Source organism: Archocentrus centrarchus, chromosome 17 (genome assembly GCF_007364275.1).
Source record: "Archocentrus centrarchus isolate MPI-CPG fArcCen1 chromosome 17, fArcCen1, whole genome shotgun sequence".
NCBI classification, from domain to species: Eukaryota; Metazoa; Chordata; class Actinopteri; order Cichliformes; family Cichlidae; genus Archocentrus; species Archocentrus centrarchus.
In genome coordinates, this window is record NC_044362.1 from 13,995,089 (window position 1) to 14,022,882 (window position 27,794).

Here is a 27,794-nt window from a genome sequence, read left to right on the forward strand (position 1 = left end):
AGCTAACCCAAATGGCGGTGTTTCCTTTGGGTTGAAGACTTTAGCATCAGGGCTGGCTCCGAGGTGAGGTGCATCAGGGTGGATGATGAACCCACACTGCAGCACAGAGACATCACACAAATCTGAATATTGCCTCAGTATTTCAGGTTCCAGATCCAACCCCCTTTTCATAGCACCTGTCTGGGGAGTTCCTCTCAGAATATATGCTGGAGGCTAGGCAGTGATCCAACACAGCAATGCTCGTTGTTGCCACATTTTTGATATGAGCGTGATGGATTTATGGACACTAAGAGGTGACAGCGCTGTCTGCTCCCTGGTGGACTGTGTTAAAAAAAAAAAAAAAAATGCTGGCCTTGAGTACACTAAAAAATACTGCATCTGATTTCAGCAGTTGCTATTCTCTTGAATGTTCTGAATTTCATGGATAAGAATGAAGCATGCGTATAAAAAAACTTGTAATTCGTTTGTTTAAGGTGTAAGGTTTTCAGTGAATTATGGGGTCATACTGTGTGAGAGTTGCTTGCTGTGTCTCTCTGTAGGAAACCAGAGCAAACCTGGTCCCCAGGCTGGTTTGGAAGAACCTCTCGTTCCAATTCAAAAGTAAAATGTACATGTTGCATTCATTTAGGGCCAGAATTTGTTTGACAAAGATACCATTTTTGTAAATTTGCCTGTGCACACCACCACATTAGATTTTAAATCAATCACTATATGATTGAAGTGCAGACTTTCAGCTTTATTTCAAAGGGTTTAAACATTTTAGCAGGAACTATTTAAGAGTTACAGCCATTTTTATACAACTCAAATACTCCACAGTACTCCAAATAACTGGACAATTGGCTGATATGCAGTTTCATGGCCAGGTGAGGCCTGTTCCCCTGTTATTTCATGCCAAATGAAGCAGACATAATATCTGAAATTGATTCTAAAAAATCTGAAAAAAATAAACCAAACCTATCAGAGACAGCAAAACTTTCAAAGTAAAATCATGGGTCACTAGTGTTTATTGATGATGCGACTGCTGATAGAGGCAGCAGGATGGATTGTGAAGTGTACTGGGCTATGCTCTCCACTTGGATTCAGACAAATGCTGCAAAACTGATTGGACAGTACTACACAATGTAAAAGGATAATGGCCCAAAGCAAATAGTAAAAGCAACCCAAGATATTCTCAGGGTAAAGAAATGGGATATTCTTCAATGGCCAAGTCAGTCACCTGATCTCAACAAAGCAGCTTTCATTACTGAAGAAAAATTGAAGGCAGAGACCCACAAACAAGCAACTGCAGATGACTGCAGTAAAGCCCTAAGCAGAGCATCTCAAGAGAGGATCCACAACATTTGGTGATGTCCATTCATTCTCGTCTTCAAGCATTCATTCAAAGACTTCAAGTTAAAACAATCCTTACGTCTAAAACAATGATGCTTTGTTAATTGTCCAATTAATTTCGAGTCTCTGAAAATGGAGAACTATTAATAAAAATGACTCTAAACAATGCAAATTTTTGTAAAACCCTTTGAGTTAAAGCTGAAAATCGGCACTTCAAGCACACATCGTTTAAAATCCAATATGGTGGTGCACAGAAGCAAATTCTGGACCCATCCTAAGGTGTGCACGCCTGCACTGCACAGACATTAAGAATGGATGTTTGTATGGATGTACAAGATGTCTCAAGTATTCACAGATTCTGGATTTGTAATGACAGAGGATGTACTGATTTTAAAACCTTTTGAGCAGATAAACTGAAATTTTCATATGTGGAAATCATATCTGACACAAATGATTTTTAGAGATGTATAAAAAACATGGCTGCAGAACATTTAAGTAGATCAAACAGATCCTGGGTTACCCAGTAAAAAAGCATCTGAGTGCATTTATACTTTCAAAAACCAAGACACTAAAAAGAGAAAGTTTTATTAAAAATGGCACATTTATTGCTACATTACTGTTATATACACAACAGTTCTCAATATCTACTTTATATATAAAAAAATAGGAAACTGGAGGCACTTTGAGGACTTAGCCTACATAGATGTTGCCCCCAAACATGAGTGAAGACAGATCTGTAGCAGGTCGCCTGTTGTGGAGGACAGAAAAGGTCAGGTGCTTGTGTTTTGATACAGGGTTACTGCAGACACATCTTTCATATGTAAAGAAATAAAAAGTCTTTAGTAGCAATAAACCACATCACAAAAACACAATGTTGTTGTGGGGGGAAAAGACCAGAATAAGTGGTAAAGAAAAATTATATCTGAGGCTACCCCGATAGGCAAAATTTGTGAAATAATGAGAAATACTGTTACATTTCAGTATCGGCTTGCAATGATAATGCTGATAAGGACATATCATACAGCTGTACATATGTATCAATTCACATGCCAGTTTAGAACAAAATCATAAGTAAAAATCTGAACACAAAAGATGTACAATTTTCAGCATCAAAGTTGTAGACCAGATAAGTCAGCTTACATCTCTTGACACACACACACACACACACACACACACACACACACACACAGAAGCACGTCACGGAGTGTGATTCTTCATTTAGGTATTTGAGACGCTGACAAGGGTTACTGAAGTGTATATGCTTTTATACATCTCTATTATAAAAAGGTACAACCTAGAACTCCTTAAATCCGCTGTGTAGCAGAGACGTATTCAGGCACTGGTGAGAACCAATATCAAAACTCCCGCAGTCAGGAAAATGACCAAGGCCACCCTTTTTGATTCATCTTAAGCTTAATATTATTATGAAACAACAAATGTTGTTGCAGATTGTGCAGATCACCACCCCCCCTTCCTCCAAAATTAATCAACAGGCTCAAAGAGCCTGAAGCAGAAGGGGGTAAGCCAAAGGAAAAAAACTGTCAAACAGCAGAACAATCAAACTACAAACAGCCTGACAGGTTTGTGGTCAAATAGGGAGTAAAAAAATAAAATAAGATAGTCACAACATGTGATGCTGCAGCCAGACGATTCTTGTCATTTCTACCCCCCACACCTGGCACCCAAGAAAACACCTCACTTTGTTCCTGTAATCTAAACTGGGTCATCTTACACTTAAAACAATTTAAACAACAACAAAAAAAACAAAACATTTCAAATGATACAAACAAAACTCTTACAACTATTTTACAGAGTAAAAAATAAAACAAAAACAAAAACAATCACAAATCAATTCTACAAAATGAAGATCCTTGTAACAGGCTCTGCAATTGTTCCAAAGGGGAAGGAAAACAAACAGAACAACAAACGCTCAACACAGAGCAACCAAAACAAGTCAGTCAGTGGCAATAAATTCTCCAAAAGATAGCAGTAACACTCATGATCCCTTTAAATACTCAGTTATTTCTGTCTTCTAGCAAAATGTAATTTACCACAACACAAACTGCTCTGAGACTTGTGTTAAGTAGGTTTATCATGCTGTAACAGTGTCTTTATTCATGATTGGATGTGGGCGGGCTGATGCAGCTGAAACTGAGAACGATGCTCAAGTCCTCACAGGCGGGGTTGGGATGTCAGTATGCGCGGTTGATTCAACAGCACTGTGGGTTCTGCACTGAGTCACGTTTTCATGTCCGCAGTGAATCTCTCTCCGGCAGTCTTTCCGTTCCACTTGCATGGCAGTGACAGTAACAGACGTACAGGACTTTGAGTTCAGGTATCCACAGTTCAAGAGCAGAAATGAACCCAGTGCGAGTGTGCGACGCCTTTTCAGCCATGGTAATAAATGTAGGAAATGCAGCCCGGATTACCAGCATGTCAAATAGAGGAGTAAGCTCTTACTGGCAGGATATCTCCAAACCTACCTCTGTAATTCAGTCAAGAGCATATTTATGATTTCCATCAACCAAACACTATGCATTAAGCCCACTTCAGGCATAACTGAACAGAGACAAATCCGCCCTCTTTGCTTGTGAAGATGTAAGACCTCCTTTTCTGATGGGAATGCCAATAATTATCCACCAATACAAATCCTAACTTTGCTCACGTGAGCAATTGATCCAAATGCTTCATTTGATCCAAACAAGTTTTGCTCCCAAAGCATAAAGCAATTTTTAAAATGTCTTACAAAACCATGATGATCATAATGTTTTATGTCCAGTTTCCACACTCTTTAAACCAGTGTCCTCGGTTTAATGTGTTGCTATGTGGAGATCAATAAATCTTTCTTCTTCACTTTTTGTATTGGTGTACTTGTTATTCATCGTCAGGAATGTGGCCACCTGCTTTGTCAGTAAGGTGTGTGCGTGTGTTTCCCAACAGTCAATTAACACGCTGAGATGCATGCCAATGAAATATTAAGGCCACTTGTTCTAAGGGCTGTACAATCGACAGGAACTAGAAGAGAAAAGAGAAAAAGGTTAATATCTTCTATTGAAACAAGCGCTGAAAACAATGTAAAAGACGTAGATGTTCTCACTGTAAACTCACCTGAGAGTTACATATGGCTCACAGGGTTGTGTCCATCTCCTCCTACAGCAGGGTGACCCCCACCAAGCTGCATCTGGGGGTCCACACCGGACACTTTCTCCTCTTCCCTCCTCTTGAGGCAGGCGGCCTTTGGGTTCAAATTACGCTCTTTGAAGAAAAATAAAAAAATACATATTAATTAAAAACACAGAAAACTGGACTTTTTAGGCTTAGAGAAATCCTTAAAGACCATAAAGCAGAGTTGTGAGCATACAAATGGGTTACTATAGAAGAGGGATATGACAAAAGAGAAAAGCAAGACATGAGAATGGCAAGTATAGCAAGAACTGCAGGTGTTTGGCAGAAAAGCAGGGATATACTTCCTCAGATGCTCTCCCTTTCGTCTCCTTTCTTTTGTTTTTGTATGCGATACAGGCAAAGAGAAAGCCGCAATTCACACATTGGAACAGAATTAAAGAAGAGACTGTCCTTTAGGTGACTGACAACTTGTGTTCAGCTATGTCTGAAAGATGGCTGGCTGCCTGTGTGGATCAGACCGTAATGTATTGGCTGACCTACCTCGCACCTGCTTCTCCAGACCCAGTATGACCTGGACAGCCTGCTGCAGGATGACCAGCTTGGTCTGGGCCTTGTCGCTCTGCAGGTGGACCTGACACATCCTGCCCAGCTCTCTGAAGGCTTCGTTTATGTCACGAACACGCACTCTCTCCCTAGCGTTGTTAGCAAGGCGGCGGTCACGCTCCCTCTGCTCCTTCTCCTCAGCCGTCAGGTTCTCATCGGTCACAGAGACAAGGCTGCAGCTGGGAGGACAAGTGGGGGTTGGAGGGGCTGGTTAACAAACCCAAATCACAACCCTCACTGACTCTAGGTAAGATGGTTTTGCTAAAATTGTAGTTACACTGGTTCAAAGAATTTAAACTAGTACTGTTCTGTTCCCTATCAGAGTTCTTGTTCTGTTACCTGGAAAATTTTGATCTTGACACTGACTGCAAACTCCCACAAAGAGACCAGTGACATTTCTAATGAAGATCTCAGTGGAGCAGGTCTGTACTGCAGGAGTGTGTGCGTGGGCAAAATATGAAAAAATTATAATGCACACCTTTTCATTCAGTGTGTGGGTTGAGGAAGCTCAACACTGAGGGACTTCAAGCCCAAACTGGATCAAAATGCAACAGTTGACCAGCATGACCAGGCTTAGGGTACCTAATCACCAAAAAATAGTTTTTGGTCATTTGGGTCCAGGGTGGAAGTTGAGGGGATTATTGTGACTGTCCAGCAGAATGAGAAAAGTTATGGCAAGTGAGACAGAAAAGGAGAGAGAGGAAGCAACACCCTCTGCCAAATGCATTACGTAGAAAGACACAGAAGAAAAACATGAGGAGATACACTGAAGGCATCATGTTAAATACATCAGCAGCAGGAGATGTATTTATCTGAATGAGAGGAAGAGTAGTTCGCTGCTGCCATCTGTAAAGAAAATGAAAGGGGATGGGAGAGTGAATGGCGAAACCTTTTTTTTATTTTAAACAGCATAGCAAAGTTAAAGAGTTAATGCTTGAAAGACCAAAACATGCAGCACAAAGACAGTGCTACAAACATGAAAGCAAGGTAATACACAGCACAAAGCCCTGCTTTCATGCTATAAAGCATACTGTGAGAGGAAATTGTAAAACGGACATTAAAACGCTGAAATAACTTAAAATCGCTTTAGAGGTGAATACAAACATAATGAGATAACAGTGAGGAGAAAAAAAGCAAATGAGTAAACAAAAAAGTGTTAATGCAGTCAAAAAGTGAAGCAGACAGACATGTAAGCAACCTTCCCTGGAAACAAGCAGCTAGCTATAAGTGAGGCGATGCAGAGCACACAGCAGTCCTGTGTGCATTACAGAAAAATGAAAATGTTTTAAGATGTACTGAAGAATGGGCTTGTCCTAAAAACAGCCACACAGCTTCACTTGTTGCTCCCATGTCTTTGCTTTTTGGCCATTTTAGGAAACAGTGCACAAAGATTAATGTTTAAAATCACGTGGTATGTTTATGACTGCAGATGGAGTAATAATCATCCCAAAAAGACATCTTTAATGTCAGAATAGCAGGACATGGCAGGAGCTGCAAAGTGAAGCCATATGGGAGTTTTATTTTGTAAAGTTGCCCTTCCCTTCCACTTCCTTCCTCCTTGGACACCCACTGACCTCGAACTTGCTGCTCCAGGTTGAGTATAACGTTAACAGCCTGTTGCAGTATGATCAGTTTGGTTTGTGGTTTCTCATTGTTCAGATGGAGCTGACACATGCGGCCCAGCTCCTTAAAAGCCTCGTTGATGTCCCGCACACGTAGCCGTTCGCGGGCGTTGTTTGCCAACCTCCGCACTTTCTCCCGCTCAGCCTTAATCTCCACTGGTAGATCTTCATCATCATCATCCTCATCATCCAGACTAGTGAGGAGTCATGGTAGATGAGGAGGTAGGAAACAACAGTATGGGTACAGTTCACTAGTGTACATCTGTCCTGATAAAAGACACCATATTGCTAAAGCTACAAAATCTTTAGCAATAAATACCAACTACACTGAGTTCCTGTCAAATTTACAACAGTATGCTGAGCCAATAAAGAGTAATCTCTAACAAAAACGATTACATTAATAAGGTTTAAAAAGATTCTGGACACCTTGTACGAGGGCGGGATTTCATTTCTTTTTTCTCGTCTTCTGACTTGTCTGTCATGGAGCAGTTCTCATCGTCCTCATTCAGCTCTTGTTTGATAGCAGCAGCGGAACGATTTATGTTACCAGGCAGGCCTGCACACAGTTCAGAAACAAAGCTACTGAGCACAAATTCTTATAAAACACAGAAAGAACCAAAAAAAAAAATAACATTAAAAAGTCAAAAGGAGGTGTAGTATTAGAATTCTTTGACATGCTGTACAAAATAGAAAGGTACCACGAAGAGAAAATCATACCTGAAAAGCCTTCAGGCTGAGAGCCCGGTGGCACAGATGCAGACCCATGGTGCCCATGCAAAAGTCCCCCACTAGATGGCAGACCAGCAGAGTCCTCATGGTGACTGGACACCTTGAAACAACACTTATTTTTAACACTGGCATAACAGTAGCAAAATGAGTATGCTACTTTCACGGTATACCTTCAATTTAAACTTAAATATTAAACTTAGTCAGCTTTTCTATCCTGCTATTCATAAATCTCACCATTCCCTGCAGGCGACTGGGAAGTCCCACAGCTGCGCTGCCGAAGGCCAGCGGTAACCCTAAGCCTGATGTGAGCAAACCGTGCATTTCAGCAAGTCCTGGCCCGTTGGCATGACGCTGAAGGACATTGATGGCTTCATCCAGATGATCCTCCAGTTTACTCTGCTAGAGAGAAAGAAGAACAGTTGATGATGAGGCATAAAGGCAGAAGTCAGAGCTCTCTCATAAAAATGAAGAGTGAGAAACTGACTCACCATAGACTGAATTCCCCCATCAAAGTTAGGTGAAGGTGTGGCCTGACCAGAAGATCGAGTCCACTGGGATGCAGAGCCTTGAGAAACCAAGATCACAGGGATATTCAGAAAAAAAAAAGCCCTTAAATATGTAGCCGTCCTTGCAGGTTTGGCCTTTCAGTTGAAGATTAGCACTAATCTTTCCCAAGTTCAATGTGCAGCATGAAAACGACCCCGAACAAGTGTCAAAAAGAACCACCTTCGGCAACAAGTGGAACAGGAAGTCCTGGTACACAGCCCTGAATTCAACATCACTGACCCAGTGTGGGACTGAAGAAGCAGCTTAAATCCCCAGCAGAACTGTAGCAAGTTCACAAGATGATTCAACAACCTGCCCAGCAGCTTAAAAGCTTTATGTAGAGAGAATTAAACATTACAGACAAAGGGACTTCATATAAAACCAACTAATTAGGAGGGTTTTTCTAATGTTCTTTAGTGAAGCTCCATCCTACAATATTGGGCTGCTTGTAGAGACTGATATTACACAACATCCATCTCACCATCTGAGCTGTCACACACATTCAAAGTTTTTCAGAGCTAGATTATAAAAGTCAGCTTGTGTAGTATATTGGCCTTTGCCTTCTGATTTCTGCTGCAGCTGTGTTTCATCTGATTTTTAGTTGGTCAACAATCTTTGTGATATGATTTTTCATTTTTGTGAATGCTGCCTATCAGGCCTTTAAATCTTCTAGTATTTCTTTTCCATGAGGAGTCATGATGCAGACATAGCGATAAGAACAGCCCCGTCCGTCCAAAATAGAAAGATCTCCTGTAATGTCACTGGCATGTAATGGTTGTACAATTAGGCTAACTGGAAATAACAGGCGTACTCAGTTTTGTATTAGTGATCTGGTTTTTAAGTTGTGTACCAGTTTAACTACTTTTGTTGTGTTTGATTTCTTTTAGGAACTCATTTTTGTTTTTGGCTATTCCTAAGAGGAAAGTCTCTTTCTGACTAATGTCAATATTCAAAGTGATATAATTTTAATTCGTTTGACATTTAAATTATATGGCATAGGCTGTACTCACCTCTATCTATACTTTAAACCTAGTTGGAAAATCAAACAGTTTACCAATTTATATGCTGATGAAACTGACCTGAAAAACATTATTAGTTTCATTTTCTGTAAGACTAAAACATTGATCCATAACATGAACCGCTACCCACTGGAAGATGCTTTAGACCAGAAAATGCAAAAATTACCATCTCAAGCTTTTCCCCCTCCATCACATAAGACTGCTGAACAAACAACTAGCATCATCTGAACTCACTGTTTAAACAGCTGTTCTGTTTTAACCACATGGCTCATGAGTAATTTTGACTCCAAGTCAATTACAGATCACAGTTCACTGTGGATATCATTAGTTATTAAGTGCAATGTATGTTTTAATGGTCAAAAATAAAAATGAAATGCAGAGATTTCTGAATAAGGTAAGACAGACTCACTGCCTTCACTGTAAGCAGACCAACCATGTTCACTGTCATGTGCAGCCAACCATCAAACTGCTGGGAAACTGAGAAAAACTGGTCTGTAATTTTATGAAACTGAACATGTGAAACTGCTGTGATGTGACAGTAAATGTAAAGATGTAGATACAGTAGATATACAATGGCATTCCCAAAGTACAGACTTAATATAAAATTTCAAAGAAAATTATTTCTCTATCTTATATGTATTGCTTTCATTACTTTTTTATTTTTTATAGCAACAGAAGTGCTGATGTATTAGGTGGAGATGAGATCATGCATGGACTAAATGCATAGACAAATAGGGAAGCAACCCACCCCTCTTTTTATTTTTACGGTATTTTCCCTTCCTCTCTCATAAGCTATATTTGGGTGGTGTGTGTGTGAGAAAGATCAAGTGAAGGTTAAGCTGTGAATGGGGTAGTTATATCACCACAGTTATAGTACATCCAAATAAAATACCCTTGTTTGTGCCAGAAAAACCTGCAATTATGCCAAAGGTTTAAAAATATGAAAAAATAAATAAATACAATTTTACACACACACACAAATGTGGCAACAGTTTGGTGATAAGAGACATTTCTTACAACTAACTTACAGCCAAATCTGGTGACCTGAATGTCAAGATAGTCTTGGATGCCAAACTTATCTCAGTTCTATGTTTGTACAGTGCCAATGCAAGAAAAAGGCCTTCATGAACTCAATGACACAAGTGACAAAAGTTCATGAACTAAGATTACTTCAGTCCATGTTTCTAACTTAAGATGGTAATCAGCACTATCCCATTTTAACCAAATCCAGCAGCTCACAAGATACATCAATGCAGTGTTTAATTATCCTGGTAATGTAAGTTGAAAGGATAAGTATTATAATTTATTGATGACACTGACTGAACCTAAAACACAAAAAAGTTAACATCCCTTTACACACAAAATTAAAGGCTTACTTCCACTTTTAGCCCAACAGATGGAGCTACAATGTCACTTCAAACTGTTCAGACTTAGAATAAAAACATTAAATGTTTCCAAGTACTTATCATGGCCTTGCAGGACAACACAGGAAAGAACAAATAAATGGGTTGAACAAACTAAGCTACAAAACAGCCACCTGACCTTGAGGCCTCAGGGTTAAAGGACTATAATCACTGACTCACCTGATACAGCCTGAGGAGAGCCAGAGGGAGTAGAAGGGGACGGAGGGAAAGCGTTGCTGTTTGTGTCTGAAGGATAGATCTGGACACAGAATTTTGGGGCTTTAATTTAATAAAATGCAACATGATCATTCCTGTGTATTATGCATCAGAACAATCATATTTAATATTTATAGTCCATTATTATCACTTACAGATGCCAAAGCTTTTCCAATCTCGTCACCTGAACTTCCAGGTATTGCACCCTGATTTGCTAAATTTGGGGGGTGGGTGATAATCATGAATTAGAATAGTAGTTCCTTTAAAAGAAAACATCAACAGCACTTTTCGAGAAGAAAAGCGTACACATTAAAGGATTTACCCATAATGGTTTCGCTGCCAGTGATGGGGGGTGTGTGGCTGGGGACTCCAAAGCTGCTGGAGCCAGAGTGGAAGCCAGCAGGATGAGCCCCGTTCACTTCACTGCCATGCAGGGGGTAGTTTTGAGGAGAGAGGGGCAGAGGTTGCCGTTTCTTGAAAGCAAAAACATGAAACAATTTAAAAAGAGAGACAGACAGAAGCTCTTAATGATGCATTTGTCAACATGTGTGTTGTCGACCTCATCAACAAACCTAAGTGAGAATGCAGATCTTACCAGTCTGACCTGGGGGTTGATGGCAGTGAAGGGACCATGCTGGCTCAGATGGGGGGTGTTGCCCAGCACGGCAGAATAACCAGGCTGAACCATCGACCCGGCAGAGCCCCATGGGTCGGAGGGCGGGTGGAGGCCTTCTGTCAGGGAACATCCAGCAGAGTAAGGGGGGAAGCAATGAGGGCGAGGGAAAACCAGCCACAAGAGATAAAAGGACAATGAAGGCTACATATGAGACATGTCACATTACTGTGATCACTTCATTCAACCGTGATGCACCATTGAACACCCAGGCACCACAGGGTGTTTACTGGCAAACAACTACAGCAGCTACAGTTCATCTGCACTTCCAGAAGAATATAGCAGATAACTAATTTCCCAGCTGTACGAGTTACGAAGGAAAATAAAAGGTATTTATTGTCTATTACAGGTGTGCAATTTTCCTCTCAATTGACAAAGACCTTATAAAAGTGTTTTGGTCAGGCTGAACTTTTCAACCCAACACAGAGAACAAGGGGAGGTTCAAAACATGTTGTTTCAACTGACCTTGCATAAAGAATGGTGGTGGGTAGACGTTTCCTGTCTTGGAGCCTGTGTAGCAAGCATTGTCTCGGTTAAAATCCTCCCCTGAGGCTGATGTATAAACCTACAAAAAACAAAACAAAACAAAATAAAAAAAAACAAACAAACATAAAAAACAAAAAACAAACCCAAAACACTGTTAATTTCAATGCGTGAACACTTAGCATGATAAAGCTAAATAACTGCTAAGTTATAAGGTGACTTGTTGCAGGGATGGCCTGCAGTAAATTAATTTGCATTTGTCTCAACACATTTTAAGTGGGTTTGCTCAAACTTTCTCTGGATGATTCTCTGAACTTAATTCTGCGAATAAGCAAAAAATATTTTTTCCTTACATAAAACAAACAAAAAACTATCTGGGGTATTTGAAACATAAAAACATTTAAATGACATATGCAGTGAGTACCTGATTATAGCCCCTAAAAGTCTGGGTTCAATCCAAGGTTAGGATCAATTTTTTTTCTATCTGGTTTTACTACTTAAATTGAATAAACAGAGGATTACAACATTTCTGCAGGCTCGAGCACAGAGTGGTGTGTGTACTGAATGAATCATGCCAGCACTTTTATGGGCCCTGGCCACCATTTTTACATATTAAGCTAATAAACAGAAACATGCTGAGAATGGTTTACAGACACAGCGCTACAATATGACTGTATAATGGAAGCTTCAGTTGGATTTGGTGCATTCTATGATGGTGCCATAACTTTCTCAATCAGGGCTATTGTTTGTTAAAATTCAAGTATCAAACTGTGTCTGACAAACTCAAACCCAAATGGACTGAAGTTTTCTTCTGTAATTTGATTACACAGAGAAAAAAGGAGAGGAAAAGTGGGGAGAGGAGAAGAGGGAACGGAGAGATGCACTCCTAATTACTGAACCATCTGCCGTATCCTGGATGGCAGCCAACTTCTCTGGCAGCTGGGATAGAGGGGAGGGGGAGGGAGAGGGGGATGTTGTTTGTGGGTGATGGTAGTGGGGGTGGGGGGGTGGGGATAGAGAAAATGAGGAAATAGGGTGCCCAGAGAGCAAGAGTGGGAGGAAAAAATGAGGAGTAAGAACCATCAAACCCCAGTATGAATTCTCTTTAGTGATCTAACGAGTATATTTGGCAGCAGGGAAGAAATGTGGTCATAAAGTAAAGGGCCTACAAATACAACACACCATAAATACATACTGCAAATGAGGGACTGGGTGAATGAGTGTCTTTTTTCCAATTCCTTTTTTTACTTGGTGGTGGTGGTGCAGATGCACAGCTGTAAGAGCTGGAAGTCCTGTACTGCAGCTTTTACACTGCTCTGCAAGCCAAGGAGCTGCCTCAGATGCCAAATGGAATGTGAAAAGGGGCGTAAAACATTAAAACATGGGCTCGCATGGAATGAATGCAAGGGCTGAGAGACAGTACGGGGCTGAAGTATGGATGTTGGTACTCACAGAGGAGGGCAGGCCAGGAGGCACCTTCCTGATCTTTTTTGGCTGTGATTCTGTCGGGACAGAGACGGGGAAAAAATCTAATCAGCCAGCTTACACAAAAAGATCCTACTGCACAAGTGACTATACAATCAGCGATTCTTGCTGCTGAAGTCCAGCTGAATCAATCTGTCAATCTACATTTGTTAGTGCTCATTAATGTCTAATCAAAAGATAATGAAGCTGATGTTATTCACTGACTTTCTTCCCTGAGTACTCGGAAATTTCATTTTCTCTCACTAAGAAGAAGTGAGATTTTTTTCAGACACTTTTTTAAAAACCTCAACAGGAGAAGTGATTTTACACACAACCTTAAAATAGATCAGAACAAGACAAGATAAATGTGACACAAGATTCAGTTTCTAAATGTTCAACTCTGCACTTGAAACAATGATTTGCACTCTTACCTATGGGGTCCTGTGAGGGTCTCCTGCGAGGGTTGCTTCCCGCATAGGAGGAATAAAACTGGGAGTTGGGCTTTGCACCAGATGGGGATAGGGCATCAGGACTGGGTATGGGTATCTCAGTGGGCATGAAGGCCGGCTACAGAGTGCAAAATATGAGAGGTGAATTGAAATAAAGAAAGAAAGAAAACTGAATGAGTGTCAAAAATAGTGAAAAGAAGTTTAAGAGAATGGGGATGACAGTGCAGCAAACATGTCCCATTCAAATTCATCTACCTGGATTCCAAGTGACGAGTACGGTCTTCTTTCTGCTTTCCCTGTTGAGGGAAAGTGCATGAAAAATCAAAATCTGGCAATTTTCTTTTCTCTATCTGGATGCCTTCTAGTATGTAAGTATATGTGATGACGTGCGGTATTTATGGCTGTGGACAGCAAAAAGGAAAAAGACAAACTGGCCCATTATAAATGCTTCAGGGGCAATTGTGCTCACAAACTCTGCCCCCCTCCCTTGCCAGTTAACAGAGGGGAGCTATAGGCCAATGTAATCCCAAGGGACAGCTTTATTTGTGCATGGGTGCCCTTTACCCCCCCAACCACCCACACCCACACACACACACACACTGAACACACAAACGGCACACAAACAAACCCCTCCTCCACATCCTCCCCACAAGTCACTTAAGCCATAAAAACATTTTGCCTTAAACTGATATATTATTGTCCAACCAAAGAATAGCTGTTCTGTCGACTAAACAACTCCTCTTTCAGATTCAGTCACACTACCCATTCATATAAACTTGTGTTTTTCAGTCACAGTGTTCTTCCATCATTAAGCTCTATTATTATCATCATTAACATTTGTCTCTCTTTGGTCTGTAAAACAAGCAATGTGAAAGTTGTGGTGTTTGTGCTGCAATGACTTGCTTCAGTTTAGTTTTAAGAGTTCTTACCAACAATCCCTGATCCAAATATGGGAGCAGAAGCCATGCCCTCCTGCTCACCGTAAAGGCCTTCTTCTGCATAACCCTGAGGGAAAGAAAGCAAAAGGTATTAGGAATAGAAACAAAAATAAATAAAGACCAAAGCCACCATGTAAGAAAAATAAACTCTTGCAGATAAAAGTATTCTGTCAATGTATTTCAAGCTCCTGGGTCTAAGAAAGACCCCCTACTGGGCCTAAGCATCTGAGACTTTTTGTTTATTTTCTCAATCTAAGATAAAAGCTGATGCAGCTTATTAGTCTACTGTTACTCTCAAGCTTAACAACTTCACTGCCAGAGACTCTGAATATGATTCTACAACACAGGCCTGCTGTATTGACTTTCTATAAACTGTGAAAAAAGTAATTAGAAAGCTTCTAATTAATATCTAATCCTATTCTACTGCTCCTGATACCACCATTCTGGATTTGTTCTGGTTAAACTATGAATATGTTTTAATGTGAATGGTTTAGAGATAAGCCCATTAAAATTAGATTTCAATGGGTTCAGGGCTGTTCCAGTTATTGAGAGTGGCAGGAATCTGGGCTGTAACGTTAGGGTTTTTTTCTGAGAGGAGCAAACTGAAGGGGTAATACCAGTGAGAAACAAACCAGTGATCTGTGGGATAGTGTTTAAGCACCTATATGACTAGGTTTGGTGTAATAGGTGAGAATGAACCGTACCCTTCCCTGGTTGAAAGATGAACTATTTTGTTCCCCTGCTCCCCAGGAATTGGACCCATTCCTCTCATCTATACCTGCAAGACAAAGCACTGGGTTAGGTCTCTTAACCGCTAAATTCTTGACACAGATTTACGTTGCAGCTTTGCAAAGAAATGTCTAACTTGAGTGAACTTGCTTTGATACAGGTTTTTCAGACAGCTCAAAGTAACCTCCACTGAGAAGCGTTACTTTGCAGCTCACATAGAGACAGCATAGTGACAGTGCTGTCACATAGCGTGGATATGAGCTGTAGGAAGTTTGAATAATTAACACCCAGTATGAGGCTCCCAGAATCATCCTCGACATTCTTCATTCTCCCACTCCACTCCTTTACATTTTCCATGGCAACAGTCATGCACAGCCCATCTATTCTCTCACACTTGGCCTACACCTTCGCCTTAACACAGACTCAAGGTCTCAATCTCACATAGACTGCACACGTCATCCCTGGCCAGAGCACCTCAGCGTTCAAAGAGGTGAATGTGTTTGAAAGGGGTGATTTTAAGGATTGGTGAAGCAGAAATTCCTGCCCGTCCCCTTTCTCTCAATCTCCTCTCGTACCGCAACACAGCATCTCTAGGGGGAAGCTGAAGCTTAATTGCGAACTGATTTGCATAATTGTGCATATTAATGAAGCTCAGGTCTATGAATATTCATATTTTTGTTTTGTTGTCTAATTAAAAAGCGGAGGGGGAGAGGGGTAGAGGCGGGTTAGAATCATGACAGGATCAGCAGTACAGCAGAGTGATGGGTCCACTGTGCTGAGAGCTGCTAGATTGCTGTGACAACTGTGATCTATACAAACAGCAGCAGCAGAATGGGAGATGAAGGAGAAAATGTCTTGTCCCCTCTCTATGGCTGCCTGTCACTCTCCATGTCAATCAAAGATGATAAAGAAAATGTACAAAACAATTGCTACTGCTGTAAGTTAGCAGTACCCACACTCCATACAAGAAAAGGCTCCAACTCCGTGTTTTCTATTCTGCATTATACTGCTGTGGATTAAAAGTGCATTTCTGAAAAAAAAAAAAAACTGCACTATAAATATTTAAGGAGTCGAATTTCCACTTACAGATTCAGCACTGTAGAATGAAATGTTGGCTTACAGAAGTGGACTATTAAAGCTTGCCTGTTTGACTTATCGACATTAATACCATGTATTCAGAACCATGCTCCATATCACACCTATCTCGCTAATTAGCAGGACATTAACATGTGGCATTTTCCCTTCTATGATAGGAAAGAAAATAGTAAGGCAGAAGAAAGAGAAACCTGAATTATAATGGTCATGATACTCAAGTAGGGGTAGGCAACCTGACAATTTTTTTTTATCACTGATGATATTATTTTGGCATATGTTTTTCCAAGCAATCATTGCTTTATTTAAAAACAAAACAAAACAAACAAACAAACAAAAAAAACAAACTGTGCTGTCCACTCTTACTAAATTTAGCAAAAGTGTGACTGGTTGTGACACAAGTTTGACAACATTCAGTGGGCCCACTGTGTATCTCAGAAGTTCAAATTATTTTGTTAACCTGAAAACAGAATGGCAGACAAAGAATAGCTGAGCTGATCTTGAAAATTGTGTGGCTTGTGAATACAGCCACCCACTTTTGAAGCCATTTGTATAATTTCAGTAGTAACATTACATATATAGTAATGTTACTATGTATCTCTACAGCAAAAAAAAAAAAAAAAGTCTAAAATCATGTGATCATAAGTTCACAAAATCTGTGGGAATCAACTGTGATTTTACATTTTATCTCAAAAGATAAAATGATACCCAGATCACACACTCCTTTAGTGGGGTCTACTTTTCAGAAACCTCTAGAAGCCCTGTCACTTTGGCAGACCTTTTCCCAGATACTCAGTGTGATCAGCGTGTGTTGTAGTTGAAGTTGGAGTAGCACGTGTAACATCCGCTTTGTCTCCATGCTGTACGGCATTAAATTAACCCCTTCCAGGCAGTTGTCTATGCACATGTTGGACAGTTAAACAATTATTCTTGCAACACATCTGTCTAACAGAGAAGCAGAGTATTTTATTTCAACCCTCCACTGTCCACTACTCTTTACACTATCACACTGAGCCACTTCAATGTCATCTGATATTTGTTCTATTTTTTTTTTTACTACCCATATGTTTTATTTTGCTTTGAATTTGAAATAGTTTCCTTTATTCTATAATTATTACTTAATTTTATTTAAATTTATACATATTTCACTATTATATTTTAATTAAAATTTTTTTTAACCTATTGTATTTGTTTTGAGATACTACGTATCTCTGCAGCAAAAAAACAAAAACAAAAAAACCCCGTCTAGGATCATGTGATCATAAATTTAACTAAATCTATGTGGATTAACTGTATTATCTTTTTATCCCAGAAGATCTTCTAGAGAGATCACCTACCCCTTTTAGTGGGCTCTACTTTTCAGAAACCTCTAGAACCCCTGTCATTTACCGAAGACCTTTTTACAAATACTCAGGGGCGTTAATGGGTGTTGAAGATAAAAGCAAATTTAACGTCATTGGTTGAGGTTCAAGGATGAAAGCTAAAATATTTTTTAAAATAAATTGAAAAAAGAAAATTCAGTGCCACCTTTTCACAACTGCTCTTTTTCTTTCCCATCATGCTGTTGCTTCCCACTGGTTTTCTCCAACCACAGCAGATCATGCAAAACACACACCTGTCCTGTGCTGATTTTTTTCCACTATGTAGTAGGTAAAGGACTCATGACCCCCTATTTACAGGAAGTTACATAATGTTGTTAATATAACTTAATGAAAACCACAATCAGTCCCAATTAAACTTTTTAGGAAAGTTATTTTAAAAGTAACCAAATCTGTTACACTGCTTTGATGAAGTAATTAAAATAGTAGCATTAATTATTATATTTTTATCAGAGAAACTAGCACTCAACTATATTTAAAAAAAAGAACCTTACTAGAAATGCAGTTTAATGAACAGTTTAACTGTTATGGCCCAGAAAAACTGGGTTCTCTGGTTGTTTTCTCAAATTTACATTATCTTGTGTCATTTGATATGGATAGATCAATGTGTGTACTTGCTCTGTTTTAAAGCCATTCAGCAGTCATAAGCATGTTTAGATCTGTAAAAATTACAGAATGTGACCCTGTCTCTAATATAAGCACATACTGGACATGTTTCTGTTCTCTTTCTCACTACCTCCAACAAGGCTTTCTTGTTTCTGACAAATCATATTCTTCGTAATGCATTACCTTTTCTTATATTGTGCTACTCATCTTCCTCCTCCTTTTTTGTTTATGCCTCTGGCCCCATTACTGAACCAATATTTAAAAAATGCCATCTAGTTCTATAGGAAAATTTTGAGTGTTTTGATAGACACATCTGATCAGATTGCTAATACTACACAAAACCTTATATATATATATAAACATCTTTCCACAAATATACAAAAAAAAAAAAAAATCTGGGTTTTAAACTATTGTGTGACTTGAAATTATATAGCTCTCTACAAATCACATTTCCGTTAACACCATCTGAAGTGCTACGATCATGAGAAAATAATGAGTAGTGCGCTTATTCAGACAGACTACCACAACTGGAAAGAGAAAATGACGAGAAGGGTGAGTAACATCAGACAAAGTCTCTGGAGAACCCCAATGCACTTCTCCTCCCAGCATGCAACGCCCCTTTAAGCATGGCTAGTCTATAATTACACAGGAAGAAAGACACTGGAAACAGACAGCCAGCCTGAGTCACAGGCTTCATGAGCAAAACCCAGGCACATACATTGACCAAACTTGCAGACATGTCTTCATTTTTATAGGAACACTGCCCCAGGCACCTATAACTGAGTGCACCATTTGTCTACACAACTTCTTCCTTCCCTTGGCAAAATGAGTCACACAGACACAAAGCATGATGTCAGATAAATCTCAAGAGAGTGAACACTGTTAATGAAATACTGAACAATGCACAATAGCAAAGCTCTGACTGTTTTTAACCCGTGAGTCACGGCAACTGCTCAAACGCAACACAATGCAACCTATTCCACTGACATATTGCCCTTGGAATACATTCAAAAATCTTCCGAAACTAGGTGAATTTTTTTTTTAGATTTTTAACAGCACTAAATGTCAGGGATTAAAATGTTAATGACCAAATCTGCTTCTCACTCTGACACCTGGAAGAGCCTCCAAGTTGGATAAGCGGGTAAGAAAATGGATGGGCAGATGGACGGATTTAACTTGTGACTTTCAGTCGCTGAGAATCACGAACATGTCTGAAAAATGAAACTTTTCATGCAAATTTTTACCTCCTCCCCTTCTGCATTTCTCCCCAAAGTTTAAAAATATATTTTAGGATTCTCAGTTTCCAGCAATCAAAAAATGAAAGTGCACTGAGGAAAAAAAAAAAAAAAAAAAAAAAAAAAAAGAGTGAAAGGAATTTAACAGACATAAAACCAAAGAAGACATTATCACTGCTGAAGCCTCTAAAAAGGGAGGCTCCCCACAGCCCCACATGTTAAACGTCCACATACCCACATAGAAAACAAATAGCTGCTCCACATAAAAGAACAGTTTGAGTAAGCTGGGTTGCATAAAAGAAATCATATGTAGGGTACTGTTAAGGCTTAAACAATACCGCTACGCTTAATGATGCTGCTTACTGAGTCAGTATTTTAATGGTACTTCGTTTTTTTTGTTTGTTTTTTACAGCTTTATTTTCTTGAATTAACTGTATACATGCTGTTAAAATCAAAGATTTTAACACTGAATGTGCCTATGCCACGAGTGCTCTGAACATAACACCGTGACTATCAGAATGACAGATGATGCTATATCAGATTGAATTCAAACATCCCCAATCAGCTGGCTGTTGACTGGGTATGTTTAAGTATGTCATTAAACTACTGATCCAAACATAACCTGTGTGAGTCAATGAGAGATGAACTAAGATGAAAACCGTTCATTTCTTGCCCTGTATGAGATGCACTTCCACTGTTTCCATAGATTGTTCATGACCCCCCCCCCCCCCCCCCCCCCCCCCCCCCCCCCCATGCAAGAGACTCTCTCTTATGTCTTCTGTATATGTCTGTGTATGCTGCAACTGTCACTGCTCTTCACAAACAGGATGGAGTATGGAGAAGAAAACTGACACTTAAACGTACTAAGGTCTTAATGGTTTAGCACTGCTGCCCATTTACTACCAGGCTTTGGTACCCATCCCTAATCCTACCACTGTAACCAGAAGAATAGACATTATTTAACATCACCAAGTTTTACAAAAAAAGATGTGAACTGCAGACTGAAATACATTTTCCTCTAAATTATTCCAAATTTTTATGTAGGTGTACTGCTCTGACCTACCCCACTGCTAAAGTTTCTTGTAAAAAAGTATGACCATGTGCTACATAAAAAAAAATTCAACAGCCTAAGAAACAAACTTTTATTCTAAAAGTGAAATGCAAGAATCTTTTAACACACTGAAACATGAAAACAACAAAATAGGGGTTGTGTGTCATTTCCTGATAAAGAGTCAACAATTGCAATCACACAACAGTATTTCGGCCTGTTGCAGAAACAGTACAGGTTTCAGTATAGGTCTCTGTGGCTGGGCTGATGGTGGCAGATCTCGTAACATCACTCTCATGACACGACTCCAGGAAGTCATTTCATCGTACCAAAGGAAAAAAAAAAAACAAAAAAAAAAAAAACACACACACACACACACAAACAAACACGCACACATATATAAGCTGCTAATTTCTCCAGATGTCGCAATCTTTTAGACTGATTAGATTAGATCAAATTATTAAGCACTGTGCCCCAGACAGGCTTAATCAACCCTTTAATAGCTTCTCACACATTCACCCAGTATAAGCAAAAGGGATGTTAAGTTAATCCAGTTTGTCATGCCACAAAGAACATTCACTATGATCAATTTCAGCTTGTTACAGAGATGCCTGAATTTCTCTACTAATCTCTAGGGTCCAATGTATCTACTGGATCCTAACACCATTTTAAGCCAACACTAATCGATAACCATGTTGATATGCTGGTTCTGTTAGCCTTTTAAGAGTGAAGCAGAACAAAGTAAAAACAAACCGTAATGTCAGGAGCAAATGAGAAGAAATGCTGTCTATGAAGCCACGGTTGTCATTTCTCCTTCCTTTGAAGGATACTTTGTTTTCTACTTTTGTCATTACTCCTCCTTTGTTCTGGCCCACAACCTGCCTTAGCCCCACCTATGACACTGATTGGCTGACCGCTTAGACTGATTATTTTTTAATGGGGAAACTGGTGTTTCTTTCACGATCCTAGACTAATCAAACAACTCGATGGAAAAGAAGGGGCCCAGACAGGCCTATTGTAACAGACTCACATACTGATGAATTTTCACAGCAGGAAAAAGTAACAGATCTAAATGAACTACTTTACTCTTTGTATGTTTCATCAATAATCATTTTTGCTAAAACGAGACTACATAAACTGAAGTAAATAGAGAGTATGTATGAACACGTGGAGCTTAAAGTAGAAATTTCTCTTGCTACAAAATTTCCGCTGTTTTTTTAAAACGGGATGATTGTTGAAGAGCTGAAGCAGCAATACTATTGGCAGCCGTTGGATTGATTATGTCCATGTCTATTGTGTAAGTAAGCACCTTGCCATAACAAAAGAACATGCAAGTGGCCCTCAAATAACTAGATTAACTTTACCTACCCAACCAATGAATGCCTTCATCTTTCATCTTATCCTTGAATATCCCATTTTGTTTCTGTTGCCAGCTGAAAAACCTACTGCATGTCCAGAAGTTCAAGAGTTGCAGAGAAATGTCCATGTAGGGTGAGGAGTTTGGTACAGTATAAACAGGTATGGACAAGTATACATTTTTCAGAGTAAACTCATTTTTCACATAAGGGATCAAAAACTAGCTGGAGACCAGGTGGTTGTGCGCAACTCTGAGGCTTTGTTCACTGTAAGCAGCGCATATGTCTTAAAACTAACTGTAATGGCCAGGCTGGTGAGGTTGCTGATGAGGATAGATAATAGATCTAGGTGAAAATGAGTTATGTGGAGAAGAAAAGTAGGGTGGAAGATTACGGGACAAGTGAATACACTTTTTCACAGAGTAAGCAGAGGAGATTAACTGGGCTGCCCCCCCCCCGCCTTTGTCCTTAAGTGATTGAATGGCAACAGCTGAGAAGGTGAGGGAATGGACACCTGCAAGGTGAGGATGAGGAAGTGTAAGGGAGATGACGCTTGTTCTGCATAACGTAAAATAAGATCACAATCGTTCCTGACGTTTTTTCGAATAATCAAGTCTGAAACCCAGACGAGGTGAGCAGGAACTATTCTATTACAATTCAAACCACAAAAACGTGAGTGAAGGTGGGATACTGACACTGGAAGAAGCCCCTCATTGGATTATATTACTGTCAAGAAGTGTACTAGGGAGTATAATAATGAAAATTTATATCTCACTAGGCTTGAGCTGAGAGAAAAGACAACAATAAAATCTGACTGGTATTTATTGCATTATATCTTTAAAGGGAATTTGATCTGAAGCAGAAGGCTCAGAGGTAAAGCAAATGTCTAAAAGTTTTTTCCTCACCTGAACCTCCAAACTTAGGGCTGTTGAGAGTTGTCGGCTGGTTTTTGCCATTTGAAACTGGAAGCTCAAACATCTGAAAGAGAGGAATGACAGCGTAAACAAACCACTGGAAGTCAGTGTAAGACTTTCCCTCCTCATCTGTGCAAAGGATAGTTGGGTAATAATTTATACGACCCTATCCTTTATCCTATCCTGTTTAACCAGCAGCTATGACAGGCATAAAGCAATCTTCACAATGCAGCTTTGACCAAGTAACACCAAAAATTAAAGGTACATAACAACGTTCTCATATAAAGGTTGCTGATGTAAATGCTGCAGTCCTCCAAACCATACTCAAACATGAATGCCATTCATATTCAAGCTACCTGACAACTGCGCAAGATCTGTTATGAAAGTCACAATAATCTGCCATCTGTGAGAGTATTATGAATTGTATGAGATGCATACTATACAAATTCAAGCAGTCTCTGGAGAAATCTTACCGCGGTGAAATCCAGCAAGTCGCTGAGCTCCTTGTCTGTTTCCACTGCAGCCATTCTCTGCTGCTGCTGTTCACGTGGCCTTTTCAGTCTCAGAGAGCGACTACAAGCAGAAGTAAGGAGAGTGTAAGTTTATTTTGCGTCTTTGTTAGATGGTTAACTATTCTCACAACTGATGCTTTCTGCAATACCAATCCAAAAAGGGAGGTTATATGGTCCAATTATAAAAATACTTATGTGAATATAAAAACCAAACATATACACTGGTTATTACACTCAGATCAGGTTGCAGGTTTTATCATTCACCTTCTTCAACTGTATAAATATAGTGTCCTTTTCACGATGCCATTCGCCACTCCTAATGGTCATGATGGAACTGTATTCCCCAATGAAAAAGCTGAGATATAAGGATGCAAAAATATTAGGGTGCTAAATAAAATATAATCTAACCAGCAACAAATGATGACAAAATAAAAACCCGTGAAAAGCGACAAGACTGTAATCAAAACCTCTTTTTAATACCTGGCAACATTACAATAAACCCAATATATAGATCTGCACCACAAAGTCCATATAAAATTTATTTCTCACAGTCCCACACTTTAGTAATATAGGCATTGTAAAAGCATGAGGGAAGTCAATTAAATGGCATAGTGCAAAGGTAGACATACATAACCTGTAACACAACTAAGTGAGCGTTTACAGTTAAAATCATCAGCTTTATAATTTTACTATTCAAATGCTACACTCTTGCCAGAAAGCAACAGAGATACTGACCAAGTTATGAAAAACTGAACTAATTTTAAGAATTTTCTTGGTAGCCCACATCTAACATGGTTCAGCCACAGGCCACACTGCACTTGTTGTCAGCCAGGCCCTGGACTCAAGACTCCTCCTTCCTACCTCAAAACCCAAGTGCTGTTTTCAGTAAAATTTACAGAGTGGTAACAGTATGTTGGAGTCTTAAACACGCACTGTAAACCAGCCAATATCAAAGAAAATGCAGTCTGAGGGTGGAAAACACCTTGAGAAGTATCATTTCTACACAATGTGGACAAACCACAAGCCAAAAAAAAGAGAGAGAGAAGAAGAAATGCCACCTGGAGGAAATCATGTCTTAATTTTGTGTCAGAGATGTCAACTAAATTCAAAATTGACTCAGTTGAGATCAGTAGTGCCAAGCAAATATACAGCAACACTATGAATACGCAAGTATAAATTTTTAAACTGCATTATTTTAAAATAAAAGCAATATCAATTCAGACCAGCATTTTAGCACAGTCTCAGAAATAATCTCTCTCTATACAAAGACTAATTGAATATAACACTGCATACACTGGGCACACACATGCCAATATAAACAGGAAACAGAAGCCCATGTGACAGTGGTATAGTGAATTAGGGTAGACATTTAATGAAAGGATTAAGTTTTCAAAATCGCAAAACAAAATCAGCAGTGTTTCCACAAGTTTTCACTTTAGGGGTTCAGTCCTTTGCCTCTGATCTAACAACGTTTTTGTTTTAAGTCTTGCCACTTTAAATACGTTATTTTGTACCATTTGAAAATGGTGTTATTCTAAAAGCTGCCCTGAAAGCAAACTGAAGATATACATTTTTTGATTTTATTTTATTCATGCAGGTAATTCATTTATAATAAGTAACAACAATAGCTGAATCTTTGGTCCTTAATACTAATGACAAATTATGGTAAAAACATTGAAAACTATATATTCAAAACAAAACATTGAGATCTCTGTCACCAGCACAGCTTTTAATATTGAATACACTTCAGCAATCTTCAAATGATGACCATTAGGAGGGTGTCATTGTGTCTACAATCTTTTGAGAGTGTTACATGTCAGGGTTTTTCATGGCTTAAAATGAGCCTTGGCGGGTGACTAGGCACATAATCACCACTGGTGTTTATGTAAAGCAAGAGTTTATGCCACCTTACTTAACAGAAGTCAATGCATTTTCCTGTTTTTTTTTATTTTTTTTTATACCAGTTTATAAAAACTGAAAACACTTTAAAAATTGTTTAAAATACACACATATATATACTTTTTTTAATCAGTCCTTGTGAGTTTCCTTCAGAGGGAGGCAGAGACCTCTTTGTGGTGTGCCCCCAAATTGTTTAAAGGATGTTTTGATGAATAACCCTTTATGTTTTTCTTATTTTATATTATTTATTGTACTGAATATCAGCGGGACAAATAAACACTAAAACTAGCAAAGACAAAAACAACAATAAGGCTGGGGTATACACTTGTGAGTCTTTAAGACCATTTGTAATATATTTCTTACGATGACTTCTCGTTTTGTTTTGTTTTTTAATTACTTTAATAACATGATTGAAGATGTGCATTTCTTCTACAAAAAAAAAAAAAAATTTACACTAGAAAAGGGGAAAGCCAGTCAATTTTAGTTATGCATGACAGCTACAACTGTACTGCCCAACCCATTAAGATATGACTAATTTGAATACCACTGTCATATGCTCTACAGCAGTGCAACATTTACTTGGAAATATTGTGAGTAACCTCAAAACTTTGTTAACAATAAACATTAACAATAAAGCCAATAAAACCTACTTTATTCTGAAGTCAAGAGAAGATGCAAACACAAACTCTAACAACGAGAAAGGCCAGATAAATAGTGACAACAGCACTGCGGACTTACCAGCAGGGAGAAACTGTGGGTTTAGAAACATTGCGTTGACAGTATATAATCTAACATTTTCTCTCAGTGAGCTGAGGTCAAAATGGGGGATAACTGCTCAGCCCCTCCTAACAAATGGAAGTTGCATACGCTTGTCTTGAGCACCCCCACCTTTGGCCTGCCCATTTGTGGGGGAGGAGGGGGAAAAAAAAAGTTTTAGGGCAGAAATAGCCATACAAGTCCTGAAACCTGGCTTCAAAAGAGAGCGATCCTGTATTTCACTGGCTCATCGCTCGGTTAAAAATCCTGCGGGACGTTTAAAAGGACATAAAAACCTGTTGCCTGCTTTCACATCGAGCACCAGAACGAGACACTGATGCACACAAAGACTCGCCCGTACCCCCTCCCAAAGTTTCAGCTGAACGGTCGAAATGCAACAAAAATAATATGTAATGTTAACATGCTATAAAATAATTTCTTGCATAGGGGTTTAACAATAAGTGGGAAATAGAAACTAAACCCTTTAGCTGTGTTCTTGCTGCTTCTTGCTGTGGTTAACGGTTATAAAGAGGCTGAAGGGGGCAAAAATAATGCCAAAGTTATACTTTTTACTGGCGTATTTTTAGCTGCGTAACTTTGGGGTTTATCTAAGTGTCCCGGCATACATTAATAAAACAAACAAACAAAAAAATATCTCAATAAGCGCTGGCAATGCTTCGCATTTACTACAAGTAGAGATGTTACAAAAGCAGCCAGCAACGCCTGTCTGTGGTAACGCTTCTCGGCTAACGTGTGTGTCCATAAAACCTTCACACTACTACTACTACGGACAGCAAAATCCTGGAGGAGCTAACTCGGTCTGGTCATATGCTAATGTGCTTTAACGCTACAGCCCTTTGAAGTGAACAAAGAAGTCTTTTCCAACACAGACAACCTCCCGGTACTCAGTAATAACACTACAAGTTTGCTCAGGCCGAAAATCCAGGACCCCACTTTTCCCGGCTGTGGCACACGCAGCTCAACTTCAACGATGCGCTAAAAAAACTTGGTTATTAATCCGCTAACAACATGACGAACCGCTTCTGTTTGACATGCATGTGCTTGTTATGAATGTATATCAGCACGTATTTACCTGAATTTAACAATGTGGCATCCGACGGGAGAAATGAGCGGCTCGAGTACAGAAGAAAAAAAAAAAAACAAAGTTAGGGATAAGATCCTTCCCCCCGTGGTCCGGACTGTGGGCTTGATGAAGATGAGGAAAGACAATATGAAGAGCTCCTCTGTCGCCTCGACTCGCTGTCGTCTTTGTCACGCAGCTGAACACGCGTCTGTCACACGAACCATAACTGTTGCGTTACTCGTTTTCTTCACTGTTAAAGAAACTGTAACCATTTCATTTTCCAAGTAGACATTTTAACAGCCTCCACATTGTCGGTTCCAATGTAATATCACTCCGCAGCGCAGCCTGCGGGAGGACATGGACGCTATAACATAAGCGGTGTCCGATTTCAGCTTTAAAAAAAAAACAAAAAAACGTTCAAAACAAAAATCGAGTCAAGCACGCTTCGGTAGCGTGCTTATGTACTGATGCAGTTGTTATCGTAAACACCGCAAAATGTCAGCTTTTCGTTGCTACAAACGAGACAGAAAATGATCTGAAGACCAATTTGACAGTGGAGGATCTATGTGAACTGGCGGATGAGGA

At 39.4% G+C, this 27,794-nt stretch overlaps 1 protein-coding gene across 7 annotated transcripts; it reads right to left on the minus strand.

Annotated features, from left to right (window-relative positions):
- Window positions 1-1,898: 1,898 nt before the first annotated feature.
- Window positions 1,899-27,794, minus strand: tcf3a (transcription factor 3a). 7 transcript variants are annotated; one of them, XM_030751704.1, is made up of 20 exons: window positions 27,219-27,794; window positions 23,432-23,531; window positions 22,950-23,022; window positions 15,305-15,378; window positions 14,592-14,667; window positions 13,918-13,958; window positions 13,645-13,780; window positions 13,202-13,251; window positions 11,732-11,831; window positions 11,198-11,325; window positions 10,916-11,066; window positions 10,749-10,807; window positions 10,558-10,636; window positions 7,898-7,974; window positions 7,644-7,808; window positions 7,398-7,509; window positions 7,107-7,236; window positions 6,633-6,874; window positions 4,438-4,584; window positions 1,899-4,344 (listed from the first exon to the last, which is right to left on the minus strand). In XM_030751704.1, exons 2-19 carry the CDS (start codon window positions 23,483-23,485, stop codon window positions 4,445-4,447), a joined length of 1,887 nt encoding a protein of 628 aa, XP_030607564.1. In that variant the 5' UTR covers window positions 23,486-23,531; window positions 27,219-27,794; the 3' UTR covers window positions 1,899-4,344; window positions 4,438-4,444. The 7 variants fall into 7 exon arrangements, with proteins under 7 accessions (XP_030607564.1, XP_030607562.1, XP_030607561.1 ...); XM_030751702.1 differs by lacking the exon at window positions 6,633-6,874 and adding an exon at window positions 4,996-5,237 and having other exon boundaries at window positions 7,644-7,805; window positions 11,189-11,325; XM_030751701.1 differs by having other exon boundaries at window positions 7,644-7,805; window positions 11,189-11,325.